At 48.1% G+C, this 22344-nt stretch overlaps 1 protein-coding gene across 2 annotated transcripts in view; it reads right to left on the bottom strand.

Moving 5' to 3' along the window:
• BAX (BCL2 associated X, apoptosis regulator) overlaps positions 1-22344 on the bottom strand; it is a 57214-nt gene that overhangs the window by 7854 nt on the left and 27016 nt on the right. Inside the window, exons 6-7 of one of the 2 annotated variants that reach the window (XM_032981216.2) lie at positions 14442-14546; positions 1-11134 (exon numbers count right to left, since the gene is read on the bottom strand). In XM_032981216.2, coding sequence (XP_032837107.2) covers positions 11033-11134; positions 14442-14546 — 207 coding nt within the window. In that variant the 3' untranslated portion in view covers positions 1-11032. The remainder of the gene's footprint in view (positions 11135-14441; positions 14547-22344) is intronic. The other variant, XM_032981205.2, reaches the window with a different exon arrangement.

Below are 22344 nucleotides of genomic sequence, written 5' to 3'. Positions count from 1 at the left end.
CATTTTTGCACGTGTTTATTTCGTACAAAGATTACAAAGAAATGATGAACAAAGCACTGGTTAGAGAAACAATAGAAATAATACATTGTCTATATCTGAACACAGTCGACACGAGTTTTACACTCGCACACATCGGAAGCCTGTGACTACGAACATTAACAATGATGGAATGTATTGTACCAAGTAATGCACACTCAAGCCATAATGCCTAAGCTCCAAGTTGATGCTTGCTGGCACCCGTGGAAAGCACACACGTGGGTTGAGTCCGTGCGAGGGCCGATATTCATGAATTGTGTAAAAACAGTAGAGGGTGTTAGTTGACGATTTTTTTTTGCTTGCTGCAAAAACCTTAGCGAAAATATGCCAAAGCGTAAATCGCGTTTCCCCGTGAAGCTTTTACGGCTGCCGACTGAAGCCAGCCACGAAATCACGGAATAACCTCGCCCAATTCCTACTACGACAGATCTCCCTGCGGTAGTCAAAATGTCACAGCAGGTGCTGATTAACCTGCTGTCGTGAGCTTTCCTCGAGTGTTTATACATCAACGAAGCTTGCTATCCGAGAGGAGCTTTCCACAAGGACACTAGTAAAACGGTAAATATACTGACAGTATATATAGAAAAAAACAATCTAACAAAAATATACAAGGCCACAGTTTAAACATTTGCAAGACCAGTGACTAACAGTCACAGTCGTCCACATGCAGGCCAACAGGCGGCATTGCGGGCTTCTTTTTGGACATATCCCCCATGCCGCCTCACAGCCCAAGTGCTGTCCCGCGTTAGGCCCTGTGCTCATGCCATGGTCTCAATGTCACTCGCGGGTGCAAGTTGCTGGCAACATCGGATGAAAGGCAATTTCAGGCGGAACACAACAAAGACCGCATGGTTCTGAACGACACACTGCGATTTGCTACTAAACAGACGAAAGAGCCGTGCCGTTAAGTAAATTGCTGCGGCAACACAACGTTTAGTACAACAACCGCCACCCCCCCTCCTCCCTAAGAACAAACTGGAAGCGCAACTGCACCTTCGAAACGATCACTCCTGACGTCACCGACCAAACGTAGTCACACATTGATCTCAATTCATTGCACGCAACTCAAGATATTGCGGTCGGGTCACACAATGCCATTGGCGGTGTAGTCGCACCATCATGCTATTCCTCATAATAAGTGTACGCAATGGGCTGTTTTCAACATAATGGGAATATCAGCATGCCCCCAGTGTCAAGATGACATGACCAGTCTTGAATATGGCTGTTCCTGAGCTGTTCGTGTGAGAGGGAATATATTCCTGGACTTCACAGGCTGGTTTAGAACATTTTATTTTAAAAATTTCAAGTGGTCAAAAATGGCTTCTTTGCAATAACAAAACGGGCACGTAATGATTAATTTGCAAGACCAAGAGACGGCGACGGCTAGAGAAGGCCTTCATCCAGCAGTTGAATGATCACGGCTGATGATGATTTATAGATTAAAATCCATTCTTATGCTCACGAGACAAGTATAAATCAAAGCATATGATAATAATTTATTTCCAAGTAATTGGATGACATTGTTTGAAAGGAACTCTACAGATGTATGGAGCGTGATGAGGGGAATACTTGGAATTACACACCCTCGCTTTGGAAGACCCAATTGGAATTGGCCAAATTGTAATCTCCATTTACCAAGTGTGAACAAAGCCTCAACACTTTGAGAGGCCAGCTGCTGGCCAGCTGATGTTGGGCAGAATTATTTCGGATAACAAATGAGACGTGCGTGTGGGAGTGGGTGGGTGAATGTGGGATGTCTTTTCTTATCATTTTACAATTGCCCAGCAGCCTTTCTAAAACATATATCAAATCAAGCGGTTTCCCGTTAAAACGAGTAAGGTGAGATTGCACATCCTCTTGTTTACAGCCCGATGGAAATTCCACATTCCTATGGCAGAGCCAAGTTTACCTTTATATGACAACCACTGTTAGCTTTCCACAAAGCGGTAGCACTCATTTTAAATCGCTACAGAAGAATGGATGATGAGCCAAGTCAAACCATTATTTAAACCCGCAGTCTTCCGAATACTAGTTTCACAATCTGATCACAATGCCACTTGCCTGTCTATATTAGAAATAGGAAGAGGTTCACATTCGTTGCACACAGTGCTGTACATGGAAGGATGCCACATCGGGCAAAAGAGGCCCACTGGAATTAACGCCGTGTGAAGTCATTACAGATACAAGACAGTGGGAAGCAGATGAACCAGATCTCGCACTGGGCAAAGTTTAAGAATTATGGATAGAACAATGCATCGACTCAGATTAATATCGATCCTGATGCCCAAGATGTACATGCATGCATGCAATCACGTGCGTAGGAATCGATGTGTTTTGAATCGCGTTGATGTACGTAAATGAGTTCATGACACCACAGAAGGCACTATCCTTCACCATAATGTTATAAAGAAAGAGAATATATTTTAAGCCGAATCACGACCCTGAATCATAATCATGACGGTTCATTGTCTCGCCAGGAAGGAGAGACGTTCAACCATACCACACGTAGCAGAATGGTATGTGTCTGGCTGATGATTTCATCAATTGGTAAAAGTTGGGTAAAGTGTTATGGAATCAGACAAATAATAACACTCTTGTAGCAATAAAAGCCGCAGAGATTCTTAAAAAAATTCTGGTGGGTCCTACTCTCGAAGTTTAGCCAGAACATTTCTTTTTTTCCTTCCAATACGAGAAACTTTGTAACACCTAGCAAAGTTGGGGGAAGTGAAAATAGTAAAAATCCGTACAGACAGGCCAGCGACTTATTGCACTGCTTCCTACAGCCACCTCGTCCCTCTCCGGGGTTTGGCGCCGATCGGGCGCCGTGCGTGGACTGCCTCAGGCACAGGGACAATCTCCGTGCGATACACCAACCCTGCCCACAAAGCACTGGATCAAACCTGTGTCGCCGTGCCGGACTGGCGCACGTACGGCGCAAGATCGGGGCATGTACGGCACAGGATCGGCGCACGTACGGTGCAGAATCGATGGGGGGGGTGAATATTTATATAGTCTGTTTTCGTTGTGCTTTTGAAAGCAATCGGTTTTACTTTCCGACACGTCTGCGGGGCGCGTGCGCTCCGAATCCGCAGACCCTCGACGAGGAGCAGCTGGTATTTGGATCAGAATGACCATAAAAGTGTATTTTTATTACTTGTAAGCAAGGTCATCTGCAACAAGGATAATCTGCCCACGGTTAATTGAGTTCGCTCGCAGCTACTGTGCGCTTATAAAACAGGGGTGTCAAAGACATATTGATCTGCGGGCCACATTTACCAATATATGAACATTGTAGAGCCTCAGTATATGGCCTCAAAGAGATTTCACCATTCACAGTTCGCATCGGTTAATCTCTTCCACATTTACTCCTCAGAGGAGCCATCTCCAGCCAGAAACACTAAGAATTACAAAGAACAATCACTCTTCCAGTTTAAGCCACGATTAATTTATAATTTGGATTCATAAAGCATCTACATGCAAAGAAAACTCAAGATGCTTTGGGCCATTGATAGCATATTCGCAGAATGATAAGTGTACTGTATGCATCAAGGACAGCATCAGTCTCAAAATTACTTTTCAGCGCTGTGTTTGACCGAATGCTTTTTAAGGTTTAGGCACGCAGGGAAAAAAGCGGAGTACCCAGAGAGGAATCCACAGATACGGGGGAGATAATGCCCAACGGCAGTAGGTGGATTAATGTGGATCAAACAAATCACTCGAGACACTGGTATGGCAGCAAGAGCAGTTGATGCGAATGCTGTCGCAAAAGGTCACACGTTTGGCGCAACGGTCCTTCGCTGACTATGTGTGATGAATGAAGGTGGATCATGCAATTGGTTAAACCCCCAAACCTGTTGCACTAAGAGGAGGCCGGAAGGGAGTACAGCAAGTGGGTTCATGAACCTATCTGTGTGGACCTTTCGGTGTGTTATCCACCCCACATTTACAAACTCTGCACTAACGAAGGCAGCAGGCCCCACACGTTTGACAACCCTGTCTTGAGAATTCTGAATGGACGCCTCTTCACCCCCGAACCTTTCCCCCAACTTCCCCCCCTCCCTACCCCCGAGCCCTAACACGGTTCGTAGTACACGGGACTTCACTGCTTTACAAAAACACAAACACTCATTGCACATCACAATTAACACTGTGTCCACGGTGGCCTGCGCTCAAGCACATGGCGTGAGCAGCTGGCAGCCACACTTTTGAACGAGGATGTCTTACAAACTTAATACCATCGCTATACACCAAACACAACATCGTAGACGCCGTACGGGCAATTGAGAAACGTGAATGGGCTTGGGCAGGACGCATCGCTAGATGGAATGATGGCCGACGGATAAGACAGGTGACGGAATTGCAAAGGAAAGAACACATCCGAGGGGACGACCACCTGGGGAAATGGCGTGATGAGAGCAGCTCGTTCTGTATGAGTGGGATGGACGGTGACAGCACTGGAGATCGTGGGGCATGGTGATGGCATGAGGGAGGCCTTCATCCAGCGGTGGTAGACACAATTGCAATGGATTTCATTTGAGATATTTGTGACGTAGGTATTTTTTTTTAAAGGAAACAGCAGTTAGATGTTTTGTGAGCATTTGTTGAATTAGGGTCAGCGAGATATACATACAAAAGATACAAGTTTAACAATTGATCAAGCAATGCATTGCCAGGCCTGGAATGGGGAACTGGTGAGAATGGCAATAAAGTTGTTTCAACATATTTATTGCGGAAACGTCGTGGTAAAAAATGTAGCTTTGCTCTTCATTAATTTGCTTTGATATCCTTTACTTGTCCGTGCAAATAAGACAATATATTTAATTTTACTATTGCCGATGCACTGGCGAAGGGCGATACTTTAAAATGAGGCATGTTATCTAAATGGCCTTCAATTAAAAAGTAATTTATTCATGCGGGTATCTTAAGAGCACACGGTATTTTGAAAATGTGTAAGTCCACGGTCGCAGTGGCCTTACTGTTTTGGTTCTGGAGAGGTTTTGGAGAGGTTTCGGAGAATCATCAACGACGACGCATGCGCTGCGTATTGCAGTTAAAGCATTGCCCAACGCAAACTGAAACGTTAGTTCCGTATATTTCATTAAGGTATTGTTGTATTTACCGCGTCACCAATGATTTACGTTTGATTTGCATAAAAGTTGTTCGGGAAATTTACATGGCGGCTAAAAATGTGTATGCAATAAACCAAACCTTTCTTACGAAGAAAATACCTTTGGACTAAATTTTAATCCGAAATAAGCCACAACATGACGGATTCTACCAAACTATTATAATTTGGATGAAGGTGCAAACACGCCGTGTAAATCAATAACCATCGCATGGCACCAGCGGCAGTGGATGGATTATCATTCCGTCGTGGGAAATAGTTCAAGTCAACTTGGCTTATTCCGAACAAATGTCTTTTATTCGAATCAGTGGAGTTGTTCAGCCTAGTCCTTCAACCATCCACTGAAGCATTGAGCGACTGGCACGCCTCTTGCGCTAGCCCACTTCCATAAAGTGTCGACTGCACTCACTGGCATTGAAACCAGACGGTCGATACGCGGGGAGTGCTTTGCAATCATTGTCTTAAAAGCCTAACAAATTAAGGATGCTTCACAAATTAACATACTTATATATAGGTTTCTTTGAAATACATCGATCGCGTATTTCATTTGTTCCGCAACATTTTGATATTTAGCAGCTCAAGCCAATGCAGGTGGAACACACTGTGGTCGAGAAAGCCTATTTGTTGACGAACCTAAACGTTATCGTCTGGCGGTGAAACGTACCTTTGCCGTCTACGGATTCACTCTTTCATTCAGCGACAAATATTGACTGAAAACACATTGCCAACCGCCGTTCTTAATGGATTCGCGGCATTCCTCACAAACTGGGATGCAACGCATCGTCTGATGTTTCAGACAACTGCCCTATTTTAACGCAGAATGGCCATTATTCTTCCCTAAGCAAAAACCGCTTCCAAACACGGTCATTGCTGCCGTAAACTGGACAGACATTTTTTTTATTTCACCAGGTGAGACCCACTGAGGTATATATTGCTCTTTTTCAGAAGCGACCTGGCCACAGATTATAGCTCAACGAAGTAGCTTATAATGTGGAAATTTATAGCAGCCAAATGTTCTAAACGCACGTTTCTAAATGTGGAGGGAAAAACCAGAAGACCTGGAGAAAAATCCACGGAACCACAGGTGGAGAGCATGCAAACTCCAAATATACAGGCATCAGGGTGGGGATTGAACCCATGACCTCCTGCATACCGGTCGAGGTAGTTAACATTTCGCCACCGTGTTCCCATGACCAGGGGGAAGGGAGCTGGCCCGCGTACGTGAACCGGGCCAGTGGGCTCAGCCCAGATTCGGGACCAACGAGCTGATAAACCTGACTGATTTATCAGGCGGCACACGAAACGTGTCGTGATGCCGCGGGCTGAACGCTGTAATGGCATGAGTGGTCAGTGGCATCACGCGCATAGTTCAACTCAACGGTGGTAAACACATTTTTATTATAACATATCACATCTTTTTTTGGGATTTCACCCAACCTAAAGCGCACGGTAAATGTTTTTTTTAAAGATTGTTTCCCCTCCAGCGATGGAGGGTAGAGGACAGGGTGGGCGGCGGTGACGGTGTGGGGAGGGAGTGTGATTGGGTGGGGAGATGGAGCAGGAAAGGTCGAGTCAATATGCAGCTGGACAGCTCATGTGGCATTGGGACAAGAAATCAGTCGGTGGTCATGGGAAAGCAGCAGGAAATTGTTCAGTTTACCGATGATGATGACGACGACGATGATGTCTGTAACTCAGTAATTGGGGATGACGATGGTGGGAAAATACATTTCAACACTGGAGGCGCTATAAGTTTACAACAATAAAAAGAGTGAGCGAAGGTGGCTGCCAGCCAGGCACACTAACACGGCTCTTAATCCGTGCTGCCCCTGACACCTTCACCAAGCACATGGCTCAACAACCAGGAGGCAATTAATTGTTCCACTGTAACAACACACTTAAAACACCACCGGCACATCCTTTTCTGTAAACGTTCAATTTCTTCCATCCTATCGACTTAAAAAGAAAAGTGTTGTATCGCAAGCAAAGACGAAACCTCACAGTAGTAAACACGCTAAGGTGAAAACATCATAATTAAACACACAGCATTATGGAGGAAACCCCACATTGCTTCGCAGGTCCGACAGATGGCGTTCATAAGCCGATCTGCAGCAACAGGTTGGTGGAGATGGCTGTTTTGTGTCGACAAAGGCGGAACTAGTGGATGTTGGCAGGGGGACGCCGAACTGTTGATTATCCTGGCACAGTGGGCTTGTGTTGCACTGGTCAAACGAGTCTTAACACGGCTACGGTCCCTAACAAGGTGTGAAACCACTAGACAACTGCTAATTACAGACGCAGTGCTATGTTGAAGTCATCTTCTTCTTTCGTATGCCTGATGTCGGTGCAGAGCAACAACTACAAGCCCACATTCAGGTGGTCAAGCCAGATAACCGCTTCAGAAGCAGCGGAGTGTACAGGTATCACTGTAATGTCTTTGTATTTGTGGATCAGCTATTGCGTTGTTATATGTTGTACGGTCTGTTCTGGATGGCCAGTTTTCCCCATTCGTGCATCAGGTATCCGCATCTACAATGGTTTGTGCGGATGCGATTTATGGCGGACCATGAGCTTCGCAGAATATCAAACCCAGGGATCTTCTGCAAGGTATTTGTTTGTGAGTTATTTTGAACTCCATTCAGCTCTCCAAAGACATCATCAGTCGAACCGATGATGTAACCTCATCGACCATTCATGTTAAACACGTGCACACGTTCGATGCTGGTGGGATAGCGATCGGGCTGCTCTCCTTGAACCCGATGCCCTCCGCAGGGCTCATGTGGCATTGTGGGACTATCCATGATGCTGTGCGGGCATCAACGTCATTCACTTCAGCTTGTGTCATCAAGTGGTAAATACACAAACGCCCTAACGACACAACTCTTGAAATGCTCCTTGGCTCGGCTCCGATAATATTTATCCAACTCCCAATAGGCGCTTACCCAGAATCTCCGAATCGCCCAATTTGGAGTTTCGTACTTTTGTTAAGTGCACGGAATAGCATGCTGGTAATCGCCTCAATGACAACAACACGAGGCGGGGGGAGCGACGCGCACGGCAAGCAGTGTTGGAACGTTAACATGCAGGGGGGCGATGGCACTGATGAATGCAAAAGAGGCATTCATTGTGGTTTAGCCTCCCTACCATGATAACGCCTAACATCTTTGTCTCATTCCATGGTCACCCCCCTTTCGCCATTGTCAGCAAGTCTCCAGCACTTTACCAATAATAACCTAAGTCTGTCCTTTGTCTTGCTACCCAGAAAGTTTCACCACTGGGGACCCCATCGTGGTGTGTTGGCGGCTTCTGTTGTTGCTGCTACTGCTGCTGTTGTTACGTCTGCAGCAGCTTAATACAATAAATAAAAAAGGTTAATCCTACCGCCTTCTTCCAAGACATTTCATCAGCATGGAAGTTGGCCTCCAGGGGCCCTCTCGAGCTCCCTCGATTGCAAGCCCTTCTTGGGCCTGCAGTGGCGTGAGCAAGACACTGCAGGGAATCATTCTTGCCTTTGAAACAAAGTAGCCTGGCGCTTTCACACAATTCCCGTGCATCGTTCCGAAGAGTGGCACCACACCAGGGCTTAATTGCAGACTCATTTTGGGTTCGGTGGTAAGACTTGTACAAGCGGCACGTGACTAGTAGCCACAAGCCATAGCGAGAGGTATACTGAATGTGGTGTGTCGGGCGCAGAAATATTGTCTGGGTCAGCGACCCGAACAGAAGTGGCTAAACTTAAAACCCCTGGACCACACCATTACGCGCACGTAACAACAGCGTTAACACGGCGAAAACACGATACAACAACTAAAACCTTCAAATGCATTTGTTACAAATTATTAATTAAAGGTATACATAAAAAATAAACGATGAGCGTGAAAATTAGCTCAACGCTTAATTTTCCTGAGACGTTCCTAACACCCGTCAGCCGTATCTCCCCCCCGCCCCCTTCCTTGCACGCCTTATCCCTCCGTCTGTTCCAGTGACCTCCCCACCACTGTCTCCATACACGGCACCGCGCAACCCTAGCTTCCCACCGCAAACACCGTTGTCTTTGTGCTTTCATTGTAAAATTAAAATTTTCCCTCGGAGCTGCACGAGAGAGGTTCGGGAGGCGATCACTGAATCCTTGTTAACAAAAAATTAAAAAAAATCCCCCACTCCCACCTGAGATTAAAGAGGTTCGTATTTGTAGCATTTAACGGTTTTCGCCCCCGCACTTGAAGGCTACACAAAGAGAGAGTTGCATACGTTTGTTATTTCAAATTTTATTTGTTAGTCCCCAGCACCAAGATAAAGATCCCCTGTGTTCGCCTTAACAGACTATCGGGTTAAGTGCTGTTAGCGAGCACCTGTATAAGGCTGGCACACTACACGAGGGGGTTGGTGGCCAGCACCATGCCCGCCTTCGTCTCCCTAGTGGCGACATTTACGCATCAAACAAGCTACTCATTTGAGGCCAAGTCATCCTAGGGCAGGCCTAGGACCGGTTCAAATATAGTTTTTTGGTCGTGAGCGGGAATCGAACTCCAGTCCTCATGTTCGTAGCGTGGCGCGCTGACTGCTACACAGTCTCATATCACTCACACCACTCGCGCATCTCAAATGGCCGAGCCGCGCCATGCTCAATTTGGTGATGAGAAGGATGATTTCGACGGGGTGTTAGGGCAAGGCTTGTAACGTCGTCCAATTGCGACGCCGCTCCATCCCGATTTAAATTGCACTGCTGCTCTGCATCTATAAGCGGAGGGCATGATCGAGCGCTGATTAGTTAATTAAAAAAATGCTTAGTAAAAAACACACTTTCTACTACACTTCCCGTAAACCGTTAAAATACAAATTTGGTTCTTAGTCCGTTAAAATAAACACATTACTCTCTTATCACTTAAGGAACTATGAATGTTATACATAGTCGATGTTTGTAAAGGTGTTATACCTGACACTAATTACGAAAATTAGGCTGTTTAAAAATAAGTTTGATTAGTAAAGTAAAATATGACTTTTATTATTTTAATTACTGCCATTATACGACTACGAAGATTATAATTTTTGCTACCGGTGTGAGACCTGCTAATCAAATTCATCCTACATGATCACGTTAAGTCAACAATTACATCAGCCTCCTTAAAAAAAAAACCCATCAAGTTGGTTAAATTCAGTGTCTGGGCTTACAGTAGAGCCAAGCAACAAGAACTCTTCTCCACTCAACATCGGCACGAGACGGACAGACAAAACTGACCGACAGACTGACTTCGCTTCCCATCACCACCCGCGGACGCGGGGCTCATCCACCTACGCCAGGAGCTCACGCTCCAGGAGAGCAGTGACCACACGGATGCACGCGCGAGGGGGAGGGGGGCGGCGAACGCGTTAAGACTTGTCTGGCGAAAGAGTGGTGCGGACGGTCAGGGACGGGATACTAAACTGAACTATTTCAATTATTTTTTATTTTATCAGGCAAGGCCCACTGAGCTATATCGCACTTTTTCAGAAGCAACCTGGCCACAAATGAAAGCCCCATGAAGTGGCTCACCGTGTGGACATTTACAGCTCTAAACGCACGTTACTAAATGTGGAGGGAATAACCACAGGACCCGGAGAAAAATCCACGTGACCACTGAGGAGAACGTGCAAACTCCAAACATGCAGGCGTCGGGGGTAGGGGTCGGGATCGGGATCGGGATCGAACCCACGAATTCCTGCATACCGGGCAAGGGAGTTTACATCTCGCCACCACGGTGCCCAGAAAAGAAGACGAAGAAGACGGTAGGGTACCCCTGGGAAGAAGACGGGAGGACGACAACATCGCAAGGGCGGCCGCCTTCGCGTAATCGCGACGGGTGGCGGTGGGATCGGTCGGGGAGGCGTTTTTCATCTTATCCTCCACAAGACGAGGGCGCTCACGAGCGCTCCGGCCGCGAACATGGTCAACGAATGCCAGGTGTTGGAGCCGAAGTATGTTCGCACGCCCTCCTGCAGGAACGCGAGGGTGAGAGAGAGCACCGTCACTTGTAAAAGTGCATTCAGGAATGTTTCTCCACGTTTAAAAAGTGCGAGCAAGTAAACCGATTTCTTGTGTCCGTCTTGTCTTGATGCGGTCCAACATAAAACGCTCATCGGCGCATATGTAATCGTTTCATTCATTTAAATAATATCACGTAACTTGTTAACTCTTATATAGTACAGTACAGCTTTGGTAGTGCTGTTGGTTGCTGGCTGCTCGACGCTTTGGGCCTTTCGGACTTCACTCAGCAACTGTGTAAATAAAAATCGTAATCTCTTCATTACCATATTCCACAGCTTATATAAATTTTACTGTAAATTGGTACATCCTTTAACATGTATATACTCTGTGTCCTTTGATTTATTGACATTGTAATTGCCATTGATATATCAGGTTTATGATATTAAATTGGTTATTTGTTCATTGAAAAATAAACTCGTAGCCTCAACGGGCTCTGAGCTTGTGAAAAAAGTAAAATAAAGGCTGTTACTAAACTGTACGCCACGATGCTAGCTAACCTGGCATGTGTCTCCCTGCTTGTAATTTTCTATATTCCCATAGGTCTCTCTTGAAAACGAGATGTGTAACAATAGACATTGACCTGGCTAAAGATATCTATACAAAATTCATGAGCGTGGGCGCACGCAAAATTCTGCTTCCACGTGGAGCACGCTATCTTCCAGGAATGACGCACCATGTGGCCTCCGACGTGTGCGCGCGCGCGTATACGCGATGCTCACGACAACGATCGGAGCGTCGGGTGGTTCCAACGCAGGAAGTGGCCGCAGGGAGGAGCGGAGGTTGGTGCATCTGCTGGTGGCTTTCGTCCGTTAAACCCATAACAATCCATGTCCATCCTGCGACTTCCTGCTCAGCAAGCCTTCGACACTTCCAAGTGGCCTCAAAGTGCGTCTAGCCTGGCGCAAGCACCGTGGTGGCGTTGCCATCAAATGGTGGCGAATGGCAGCTGCTGTCGTTGCCATCGTTATGCATGAGTATGCGTGTGTGGGGAGGGGCAAAAACAACCCCCTACCTCCTCAATGGTGCCGGACGGCAACGCTGTGGTGAGCAGTACCGTGGGGGGTGGGCCAATTTGGAATTGGCCATTCCCCTCATGGCGTTTGTAACCACCACAGCGGCCAAATGGGGGCTCTGGATGGGTGCGAGGGGCTGGTAACCCCTCCACCTTCAATTGATTACCACTAAATTACAATTTTAATTAAGCTTCTGCCGGAGGCCCCGGGGGGACAGGCGTCGATGACGTCTCCTTGCCAAACCCCATTTAGCGGGTGGCCAAGTGGAATGTTCAAACGCTCACTGTGGAGGAGAGGCTGTCACTCTTCTGTCGGGAGCTGGACCGGCACTGCCTGGATCTCTGTGGTATTCAGGAGGTCCGGTAGACCGGCTCTGGCTCCTACCACCACGAGGGGTGGACAGTCATCTTCTCGGAGTAAGAGACTGCCAAACAAGAGGGAGTGGCTCTACTTCTGAACAAAAGAATGAAGGGGGCGTAGGAGTGTGGCGGTGAGGTGTGGGAAGCTGTAAGCCCCAGGCTACTTTGGGCTCGCCTTCCCATCAACCAGAGGCGAGGAGTGGTGGTCATGGTTACTTATGCATCTCACTCCTCAGTTTGCCGGGAAAGGCCCTGGCAAAGATTATTCAACATCGCCTTGCTAGGTACGTTGAGGAGAGGCTTCCGGAGCCCCAATGCGGTTTCAGGAAAGGGCGGTCCTGCACAGATGCCATATTTCTGTCCGTCTGCTACAGCAGAGGTATAGGGAATTCCAACAAGACCTACATCTCTGCTTTATTGACCTGGTCAAGGCCTATGATACTATCAGTAGACCTGGGCTCTGGGTTGTTCTTCGTGCTTTCGGAGTCCCTGACCCTCTGCTCACGATCATTAAGAACCTTCATGATGGTGAGTGGGCCCGGGTAAAACTACGTGGCCTGGGTGCGGTCAAGGGATTGTCCCTATTGGTCAACCATGTTATGTATGCCGATGATCTGGTAATTGCTGCTCACTCAGAGGAGGAGTTGGAGGCGCTGCTACTGAACCTGGAGCCCCACCAAAACTAAGCACCTGCCTGGGTATTTTATACCATCGGACACTCCACCTCCACAACTCCCAATTGGTGATAGGGCAGTTGTGGAGGTTTCACTCCGAATCAGTCGAGTGGCATTATCTTTTCATCAGTTGCATAATGCTGTGTGGAAGCTACCTGGACTGTCGCTCCGCACGAAGCTTCAGTTCTTCTCGGCCAGTCATTCCCTCCCTTCTCTACCCTTGCAAAACGTGGACCTCCCTAATGGAACATCTTCGCCGGTTAGAAACATTTAGGCTAGCCTGCCTACGATCCATCTTGGGTTTAACCAGGCTGGATTGTGTGAGGAGCTCACAAATCCTTGAAAGATCTGGACAAAGTCCCATCGGTGCGCTCCTTCGGCAGGCAAGGCTGCATTGGCTGGGTCATGTAGCCCAAAAGCCCAGCCACAGCATGCCTAAACAGCTTTTGTTCGGTCGGATCGGGGGGGCTAAACAGGTGCGGCATGGGCTAGAGAAGAGATGGAGTGATGTGGTACAGGAGGATGTGGAGCTGAGTGGACTTGCTGATGACTGGTACCAGCGGTGTCAAGATCGGCCTCTGTGGAGGAGGCTCGTGAAGGACGCTACTGGGCAGTTGGAGGCAGTCGCCCTCCAACAACAACGGAGGGCGGAGGAGCGATGCTCACAACAATGAGTGGAGCGCCGGGTGGCTAAAGCACAGCAAGTTGGCACAGTAGGGGGCACAGGTGGTACATCAGCCAGTCATTTCAGTCAGTCGACCCGTGGCACCTGGGTCTGCCCCGTGACCTCCTGCCAGCGGGCGTTCGACACTTCACGTGGCCTCAATGTGCACATAGCCTGGCACAAGCGTCGTGGTGACATTACCGCCACTTAGTGGCGAATTGCGGTGGTTGTTGTTGTTGTGGGGAGCGGTGGTGTAACGTTTAGCGGGCTACACTACGACCCCGGCAACCCGAGTTCGATTCCCGCTCACAGCACAATACGAGTGACGATTATCTGAACCGGTCATGGGACTCCCCTAGGTCGACTCAGTGTGTAACACATCGCCACTGGGGAGACAAAGGTGGCCGGGCGTGGAGTTGGCCACCCACCCCTTCATGTGCCGTGGTAGGCTTCTTAGGTGCTCGCTAACAGAACTTGCCCTAACAGTCTGTTAAGGCAAAACGGGGGATCTTTCTCTTTGTGCACGAGCTCGCATCTCAACTCACCCATCCTCCCTGTTCGCGGATCCATTGTATAACGTGCTCGCGAATAAAGTCAACGGCCCAGCTGATGATCGTCTTCACAATGTCCAGCAGTTGTCTACTGTAGGCCTACACGCCAACACGCACAGCACACGCATGCACACGTTAGCGCACGTATTAGCGCACGTGTTAGCACACACGTAACACACGCAAAACTCAACACACATACGGAGGACTGACAACCAGTAAGCCTGCACACGCATCGTTTGCACGTGATGCACACATGACACGCACACACAGAACATATGCCAAGACAAAACACATTAAATGCACACGACACAAACGTGACATGTCCACGCACACACAAATATTAAATACATAATTGGGAGCACAAGCAACCCCCCCTGTTTGAGGAACAAAAGCGAAGGAAACAAAACACATGTTTTTATGAGAGCGTACCAATGAGTGCAAACATTAAACACAGACATTGGTCAATAATACCAACTCTGTCAAAATATGCCGCCAACACTAAAACGTAAAAAACCCAAAACACAAAGTCATTGTAATATTAAAGTGCTTTGCGAGGATCTGTTCTTGACTGGCTGGTAAGAAAAGCTTCGCACTCATTACACACAAAGTGCTTGCCAAAAATCAACCTTAATACCTTGCGGATATTGTCAAGGGGCATAAACCATCATCATGTGAACTTCAGTCACCCTCGCAGTGGCTTTTTCCCGAAGCATCAAATAAAGACGGTCAATGTGTAGCGCTTTCAGATACGCTTCTGCGGCCGTCTGGAACACTCTTCCTTCTGAGATTAGGAAGCTACTGGGAGCTTTGCACTTTAAATCATGTAGATTTAAAACTCATATCTTTAGAACCGCTTTTTGTGTTTATTTTGTTGTCCTTCCCCCGCACCTCTAATAATCACGGTTGAATAGGTACGGTGCGAAATAAGTTAAACCATATATACAAGTGCATGCAGTGTACACATTTGGGAGGTGGGTGGGGGGCGGTGTGTGGAAGTTATGTCGTGAATAAGGAACTGCAGAAGGTAAATGTTACTGTGGACAATGGTGTGGCTTGAAGGGGCGGGCGAGGTCTGCTGCACGCAGACCGCTCGAGTTTCATTAATCGCCGCCCGCCCGGTGTAGCGATGGGGGGGGGGGCGAGTGAGTCATCGCGTTTGAATTGACTACCGCACCGCCCGCTCGAAAAAAATCCCTCTTAGCTGCGACCCCCCTCGCTTGCAAACACCGGTGCGCTGCCAAGCGTTCCTTAGAACTCATGCCCAACGGGTGCGTTTGTTTTTTTCCCCCAACCACATGCTTCTGGATGCATGCCTCCACCCCCTCCCACACCACGCCTCGTTGGTGATGAATGTTGTTTTAAACCATACTTCACCGTGCCGGTCATCAGTGTGGGTTGCTGAAGTGGGTGGGGGGTGGGGACGGGGACTTGCCCATCGGACCGGGCTCAGATATCGCTCACCCCCCCCTCCCCCTCCCCAACACCTCCCCATATAGCAGTATCGCCAACGCATTGACGAGTGAAGCACTCCCGACACAAACAGGGGGAGGAATTAGAATGCGTCACAATGAAAGCGGCCCCAGCCCGCGGGCAAACGCTAATACAGCTGGCCGAAGCAATTCCGAGGTCTTTGTTCGGATGACGGGGCTCGAGAAAGGGGGGAAAAAGCAAACACCTCAAGCTGACCACAAGCGGCCTCCTACGAGCCTACGGAATGACTAACGCTGCCTAAAAGGTCGCACAACACTGGGCCGGTGTGAGTTTCGCCACTGCAGAGTTATGGGGGGTGGGGGGAGGTTGCGGAGCGGCGGTGCGGGACGAAGTAGCTGCAAGCGAAACGCCATCGTTATTGATCTCATGAACCTCACGAGTTGATACCACCGCCGAGAAGGCAGAGAAGAATGTGTATGGGGGGAGGGGAGGAACGATGCTTCGCATCATCGTTTAATTTCGATTTTCAAACGCACGATACGCGCCCTGGGAGCGCGTAAGAATTGACGTTTTTCGTTTCGTTTGTGTTGCAATTACAATGAACGATTTGTATTTTAACCGTGTCTAAATTGTGACCGCGTCTCTGAGAGAGCAAAAAAAAACATTCTTTCGGAAAAAAACACACTTTACAACAACGAAAAAGTGCATCCCATATTGCATGCACTGGGTTTGCATCAGCCCTGCAGCCACTGGCGGCAGAACCATTCACAGCGACGTCAAAAGCACGACGCTTAAATTGAGTAGGCACGGGGGTGAATCTTCCCACGAAACTGTTGGCTGTAGACACAGCAGACCCCACTCGAGACTGCGAGAGCTGTACGCAGCAGACAGCACGATGTACACACAGGAGAACAGACACATGGCAGAGGGCAGAGGTCAGGCTAAAGCCACAGAAAGCAGCAGTCCCCACCCTGCTCAGGGGAGAAACACAAACCAGGCGGCACTACTTTGACAGAATACAATCTCATGATGTGCAGCCAAGCAAGCAATCATGATCATACGCCCTGGATTCAAAACCTTTGTGGTGTTAAAAATTAATGTTCACTGGAGTCAAAACAGCTTCGTGTACTGTAGGGAAATTGTCAAGGGTCAGAGGTCGTCACGGCCAATACCGCCGATGCCACCACACTTCGCCATCGCTTCCTTCTGCATGAGGCTGTGATTCAAATAGAACCCCTTACCTTGTTCAAACAAAAAACGTGACGAAATAAAAAGAACGTAACCAATGTTTATCCTGTTTGAAAGTTTTTTTTTGGAAGCACACATGCATGAATATCCGTCCTATAAACGACTTTCATTCGAATCAACCACACTCACTCAATGAGAACAAGTCAAACAGATTATATACGGCACGTGACCGCCAAAGTGAAACCGGCCAGCGCGACCGAGTTACAGCAGCGCGATGCCTCGGCAGCGAAACACGCTGCTGGCTGCAAACGACAGCCTCCTGGCTGCAAACGACAGCCTCCTTGCTACAAACGACAGCCTCCTGGCTGCAAACGACAGCCTCCTGGCTGCAAACGACAGCCTCCTGGCTGCAAACGACAGCCTCCTGGCTGCAAACGACAGCCTCCTTGCTACAAACGACAGCCTCCTGGCTGCAAACGACAGCCTCCTGGCTGCAAACGACAGCCTCCTGGCTGCAAACGACAGCCTCCTGGCTGCAAACGACAGCCTCCTGGCTGCAAACGACAGCCTCCTGGCTGCAAACGACAGCCTCCTGGCTGCAAACGACAGCCTCCTGGCTGCAAACGACAGCCTCCTGGCTGCAAACGACAGCCTCCTGGCCGCAAACGACAGCCTCCTGGCTGCAAACGACAGCCTCCTGGTTGCAAACGACAGCCCAGCGCTGCTAAAGTTGCGCAGCAAGACCCGACGCGCTGCGCTCAAGGGCGCCAGAGCGACGGGACGCGGCGCCCCCACAAGGAGGCGGGGATGACTCACGCAGCGGCAGCAGCGGCGGCGGGGGGCCAACGGCTCCACTCACACTTGCGGGTATACGTTCGCAGACGCTTGGACGCCTCTCGTGCTACATGCGTGATGGTGCAATGTGGATTTTATGTACCACGTAGAAATGCGACTCCATCTCAAAATGCCATTACAGCGGGAATACTTGTTTAATAGAGAGAGAATGAGCGACTTCCCATTGAGGGTTGACGAGAGGCTTCTACAGGAATCTTTGGCTGCTGCTACTGAAGCGCAGAATGCACAGAGGGGAGTAGAGTGCGATGAGGGTAGAAGTAGGCAGGGGCTATACGATACAACATGGTTAGTGTTGAGATTCATACAGCGTCTACATGTTACACGGTCTTTAAAATAAAAACTAAACTATTTTATTTAACCAGGCAAAGCCCACTGAGCTATTAGCTCTTTTTCAGGGGCGACCTGATCACAAATGATAGTTCATCGAAGAGGCTTATCACCATATTTGGGAATTTAAAGTAATAGTCTAATAATCTCAACGCATGTTTTCTAAATGTGGAGGTAAAAACTTGAGGACCCGGAGAAAAATCCACGCGACCACCATGGAGAGAAAGAATACGCCAACTTCAAAGATGCCAACTCCAAATATACAAAAAGCATCAGGGTCGGGATCAAACCCACGACCTGCTGGTTACCAGGCGAGGGAAATAACATTTTAAACGACAGATGAAAAACTACGTTTGAAACAATAAGTGAAGACTTTCAATTGTCCAGAGTGCTCATCACCATCATCATCAAGCACCACTGATCATGATCAATCCCCTGCTGGATAAAGGCCTCCGCAAGCGACCACCATCCCGGTATTATTTATTACGAAAGAATTAGACGCAGTTTGAGAGACGTTGATAGAGTTATGCACCCACACGCACGTACACGCTCGGCAGTGTGAACATTTCATCGTACAAGGCCAATCCCTCTAAACCGTTATGGCGTAAGGCCACAGCGGTGGCATCACTCACACAGCGGAGGTGGGGATGACTCACACAGCAGCAACTCGCGGCTCTATTCGGGTCGCCAGGTTCGAAAACGAACCCCGTGACCCGAAGTTCAATTACTGTTCGTGGCCAACACCAGTAACGATTATCTGAACAGGTCATCAGTCTCCCCAATGTCGACTTGGCCACAAATGAGTACCTGGTGCAGTGTTTAAACATCGCCACTAAGGAGACAAATATGGCCGGGCGTGGTGCTGGCCACCCTCCCCATGCCAGCCTTCATTAGGTGCTCACAAACAGCACTTGCCCCAATGTCTGTTAAGGCTCGGAGTGGGATCTTTGTTATAATAAATTAACAGACTTCGTGAATTGTCCACGAAGTTCATGAACATCATGGGGCAGCAGTGAGAATAATATTATCAGGCAACATTTGTTTGATTATTTTAACTAAGTAAAACTCTGGACCGGGCATGACCGCCTGGGTCTCGTCAGCAGTCATGCCTGAAAAACAATGCTGCAGGGTTGCCAGATGTTATTGCCGAGAGCACTGCATCTAAACAATGCGGACCTTGTCAGCACAGACCAATATCGCATTAAAATCATTATATGCTACTGTAGAGAACTGCGTCAAATAAAATCGACTTTATAAAAAATAGACACATACAAATAAAATAAAACATATTTAGTCCATCGGCCCAGGGGTCTTCCAGTCTTACGTTATACAGTAGAAGGTCACGCAGTGCAAAATTAAGTTTTTCTATACTAGAACTTGTCGTGCTGACAGGACTATAGAGGCGCAGTGTTCCTGCCAATAACGTGTGGCAAATGCACTGCGCTTGCTTAACGAGTGCCATGCTGCTAATGAGACTTAAAACGGTCAAAACTGACTTGCAGTTAGCTTCCTAAACCTGACTCTTCTGCTCCTGCATCGAATGCTCTGCCCTCTCTCTCTCTGTGCTGTGAAGGGCCATTGCCCGTAACATTACCTATTATATACCTTTTCTTTTGTATGGCGGTGTTATTGACGTAAATGTAGAGTTTTGGTTGTTGTTTTTTTGGGCTATTTGTGCCCATGCACCACTGCCAACGGCCTGTCTCACCAAATTATTTCTCAAAATTGAATCATTACATACCTGTCAACGAGTCACAACAACTACATGAGTGACAATTGCACCTCAAGACGTTTCTTAAAAATTACGAAAACAAAAAGGGGGGGGGGGGGGGGGGGAGGTGTTCAGTGCGGGGAGAGACACGGGAGAGGGGAGGAGCAACGCTGGTGACACAACAACAACGACGACGACAATGGTGACAATGACGACAAACTCCACAGACAGCCAGGGCAGCCAGGGCAGTACCAACAGGTCCCAGGGCACTTCCAGGTCACGTTGTAAAGTGCTGACTTAAAACCAGACAAGCAGGTGCATGGCCAATGTTGTACTGGAACATGATTGCGCAAAGCTGGAAACAAAAATTTTGCAATGTATGCTCGGCAAAGTTGGGGTAGGTGTGTGGGTGGGGGGAGGGGTAGACGGGGTTAGGTGGAGGTAGGCGAGACTCCCAGACTCTGCCCTGCGTTTTGCAGTATCAGGTGACAACGGGCACAGGGGGGGGATAACATGGAGCAAAATTAAAGCTCATAAAACAAGCATGGAAGAAAACATTCTCCTGGCTGCAAAAAGCCTTTGCTTTTTTTTGGGAAGTGAAGCGTTGCTCTGACTGCGCCGCTGCGGTTTGTAAATGTATTCACCGCTGACTCAACACAAGCAGCAGCCCCCCCTCATCCACTCTAATAATCAGTGTCACGGTGCTACGCTCTCTTAAGGCCTGTGCCACAAAGAAGCTCGGCAACTGGGCATAAATCAACAAACAACAGGCGCAGGCATTAGACAAAGGACGAAGGTGTGACGCATGCTCGCACGCACACGTGCGAGCATGTGACCACCGACGACCTCCCCGGATCACCCCCACACACAACAAACTCCACAAGAGTCCTCAACCGGAAACGAGATCACGTCACCCAAATAGTTAGATTATTCCGCCGGTTCCCAGGCCAGCCAAGATTCTCCATGGGCTCATCTCTGCCTACCTCTCTCCCCCCTTTCATCTCACACCAAGCCTTCGACAGAGCTCTCTGCTGCAACAATCGAGGTCCCGTGTCAAAACCCCATTTCAATCTTTGCCCAATGGAAAAATCACTCTTTCTCTGCCGTTTGCCTCCTTTTTCTGGAATTCCTTTTTCTTTGGAAATTCACACTGTTGAGATAATCCCCTGGTCAGTTTGCAGTTAATTTTGTTTAAAAGTAGGTGAGAACCCACGAAGACCAGGAGAGTATAATTTGCAAGTGACCTGGGGCATTTGGTCTGCAATTGAGTAATTTGTGGGAAACATTAGAATTTGGAAAATTCGATCCCTAACGCTGGCAAAACAATGGCCTACTCTTGCAAATGACGTCAGGAGGTCTTTAGCGTCCACTGTGAGGCAGACGGCGCGTATTATTACGGGTGCTGCACCTGCAAATATGACCAGGGCGGCCACCGGAATCGAATAGTGAACCTCTGCAACAAGTGGCGAATGCACTGATGCTGAACCTTTTCAAATGCTCAAGACCTTCCATGACTGACGGTGTCTATGACTGACGATGTAATTTAATGAAATGTTGCATTGATTAAAGTCCTTTATTATGCTCACAGTAGAAGCACTGAATCGTATAGGCGGGTCCTGTGCAAATTGCATGCAAATGTCACCTTTAGGCTAACCTAACGATGCAGACAAGAACAAACAACCCAGAACGAAGGAGACAGACAATGAAATCGAGACAATGCAAACAGGACAAACGTGAATAAATACGGAGACTAAAAATGGTTCTTTGGAATTACAAACGGTTTTCTATTAGGCACAATGCATCTTTAATTTCAATCAATTCTCACACTCGTGGTGAAACAAGTCATGCACGCGAGAATTAATTTTGTTCCGAATCATATATAGCAGAGGCTGGATAGAAGCATACCCGTTGGGAACAAGGCCAGTTGTGATTACATCCACAGCCGTGTGCTTGTAGCAGAAGTTGCCCAGTGTAATCTAAGCATGTGGTTGCTAATGACAGCTGTGCTTATATCCAGCTTCTACTGTATGCTGGCAGAAACCTGCCCGAGAGAGAACCTACAGTGGAGATGGAGCGGTGGATTGTTGTACCGACGATGAGACCATGAGAGACCCATCTTAGCCTTCCCCTCGCCACCCCTGCACTGACCAGTGCGGTAAAGTACGGTCAAACAGCCGCCACAACCGACACTGCAAGAGAAAGCTTTCGTCCAGTCATAGACGGACAAAGGGCTGTGCATTATCATCATCAAAGTGACAAGCTGTTAACTACCTTGCCTGGTATACAGGAGGTCGTGGCTTTGATCCCCACCCTGATGCCTGTATATTTGGAGTTTGCATATTCTCCCCATGATCGCGTGGATTTTTCTCTGGTTCCTTCAGTTTT

This window comes from Petromyzon marinus, chromosome 3 (genome assembly GCF_048934315.1).
Source record: "Petromyzon marinus isolate PM22_M1 ecotype Great Lakes invasive population chromosome 3, UKy_Petmar_22M1.pri1.0, whole genome shotgun sequence".
In the NCBI taxonomy this organism is placed as follows: domain Eukaryota; kingdom Metazoa; phylum Chordata; class Hyperoartia; order Petromyzontiformes; family Petromyzontidae; genus Petromyzon; species Petromyzon marinus.
This window is presented reverse-complemented; position numbering and strand designations above follow the sequence as displayed.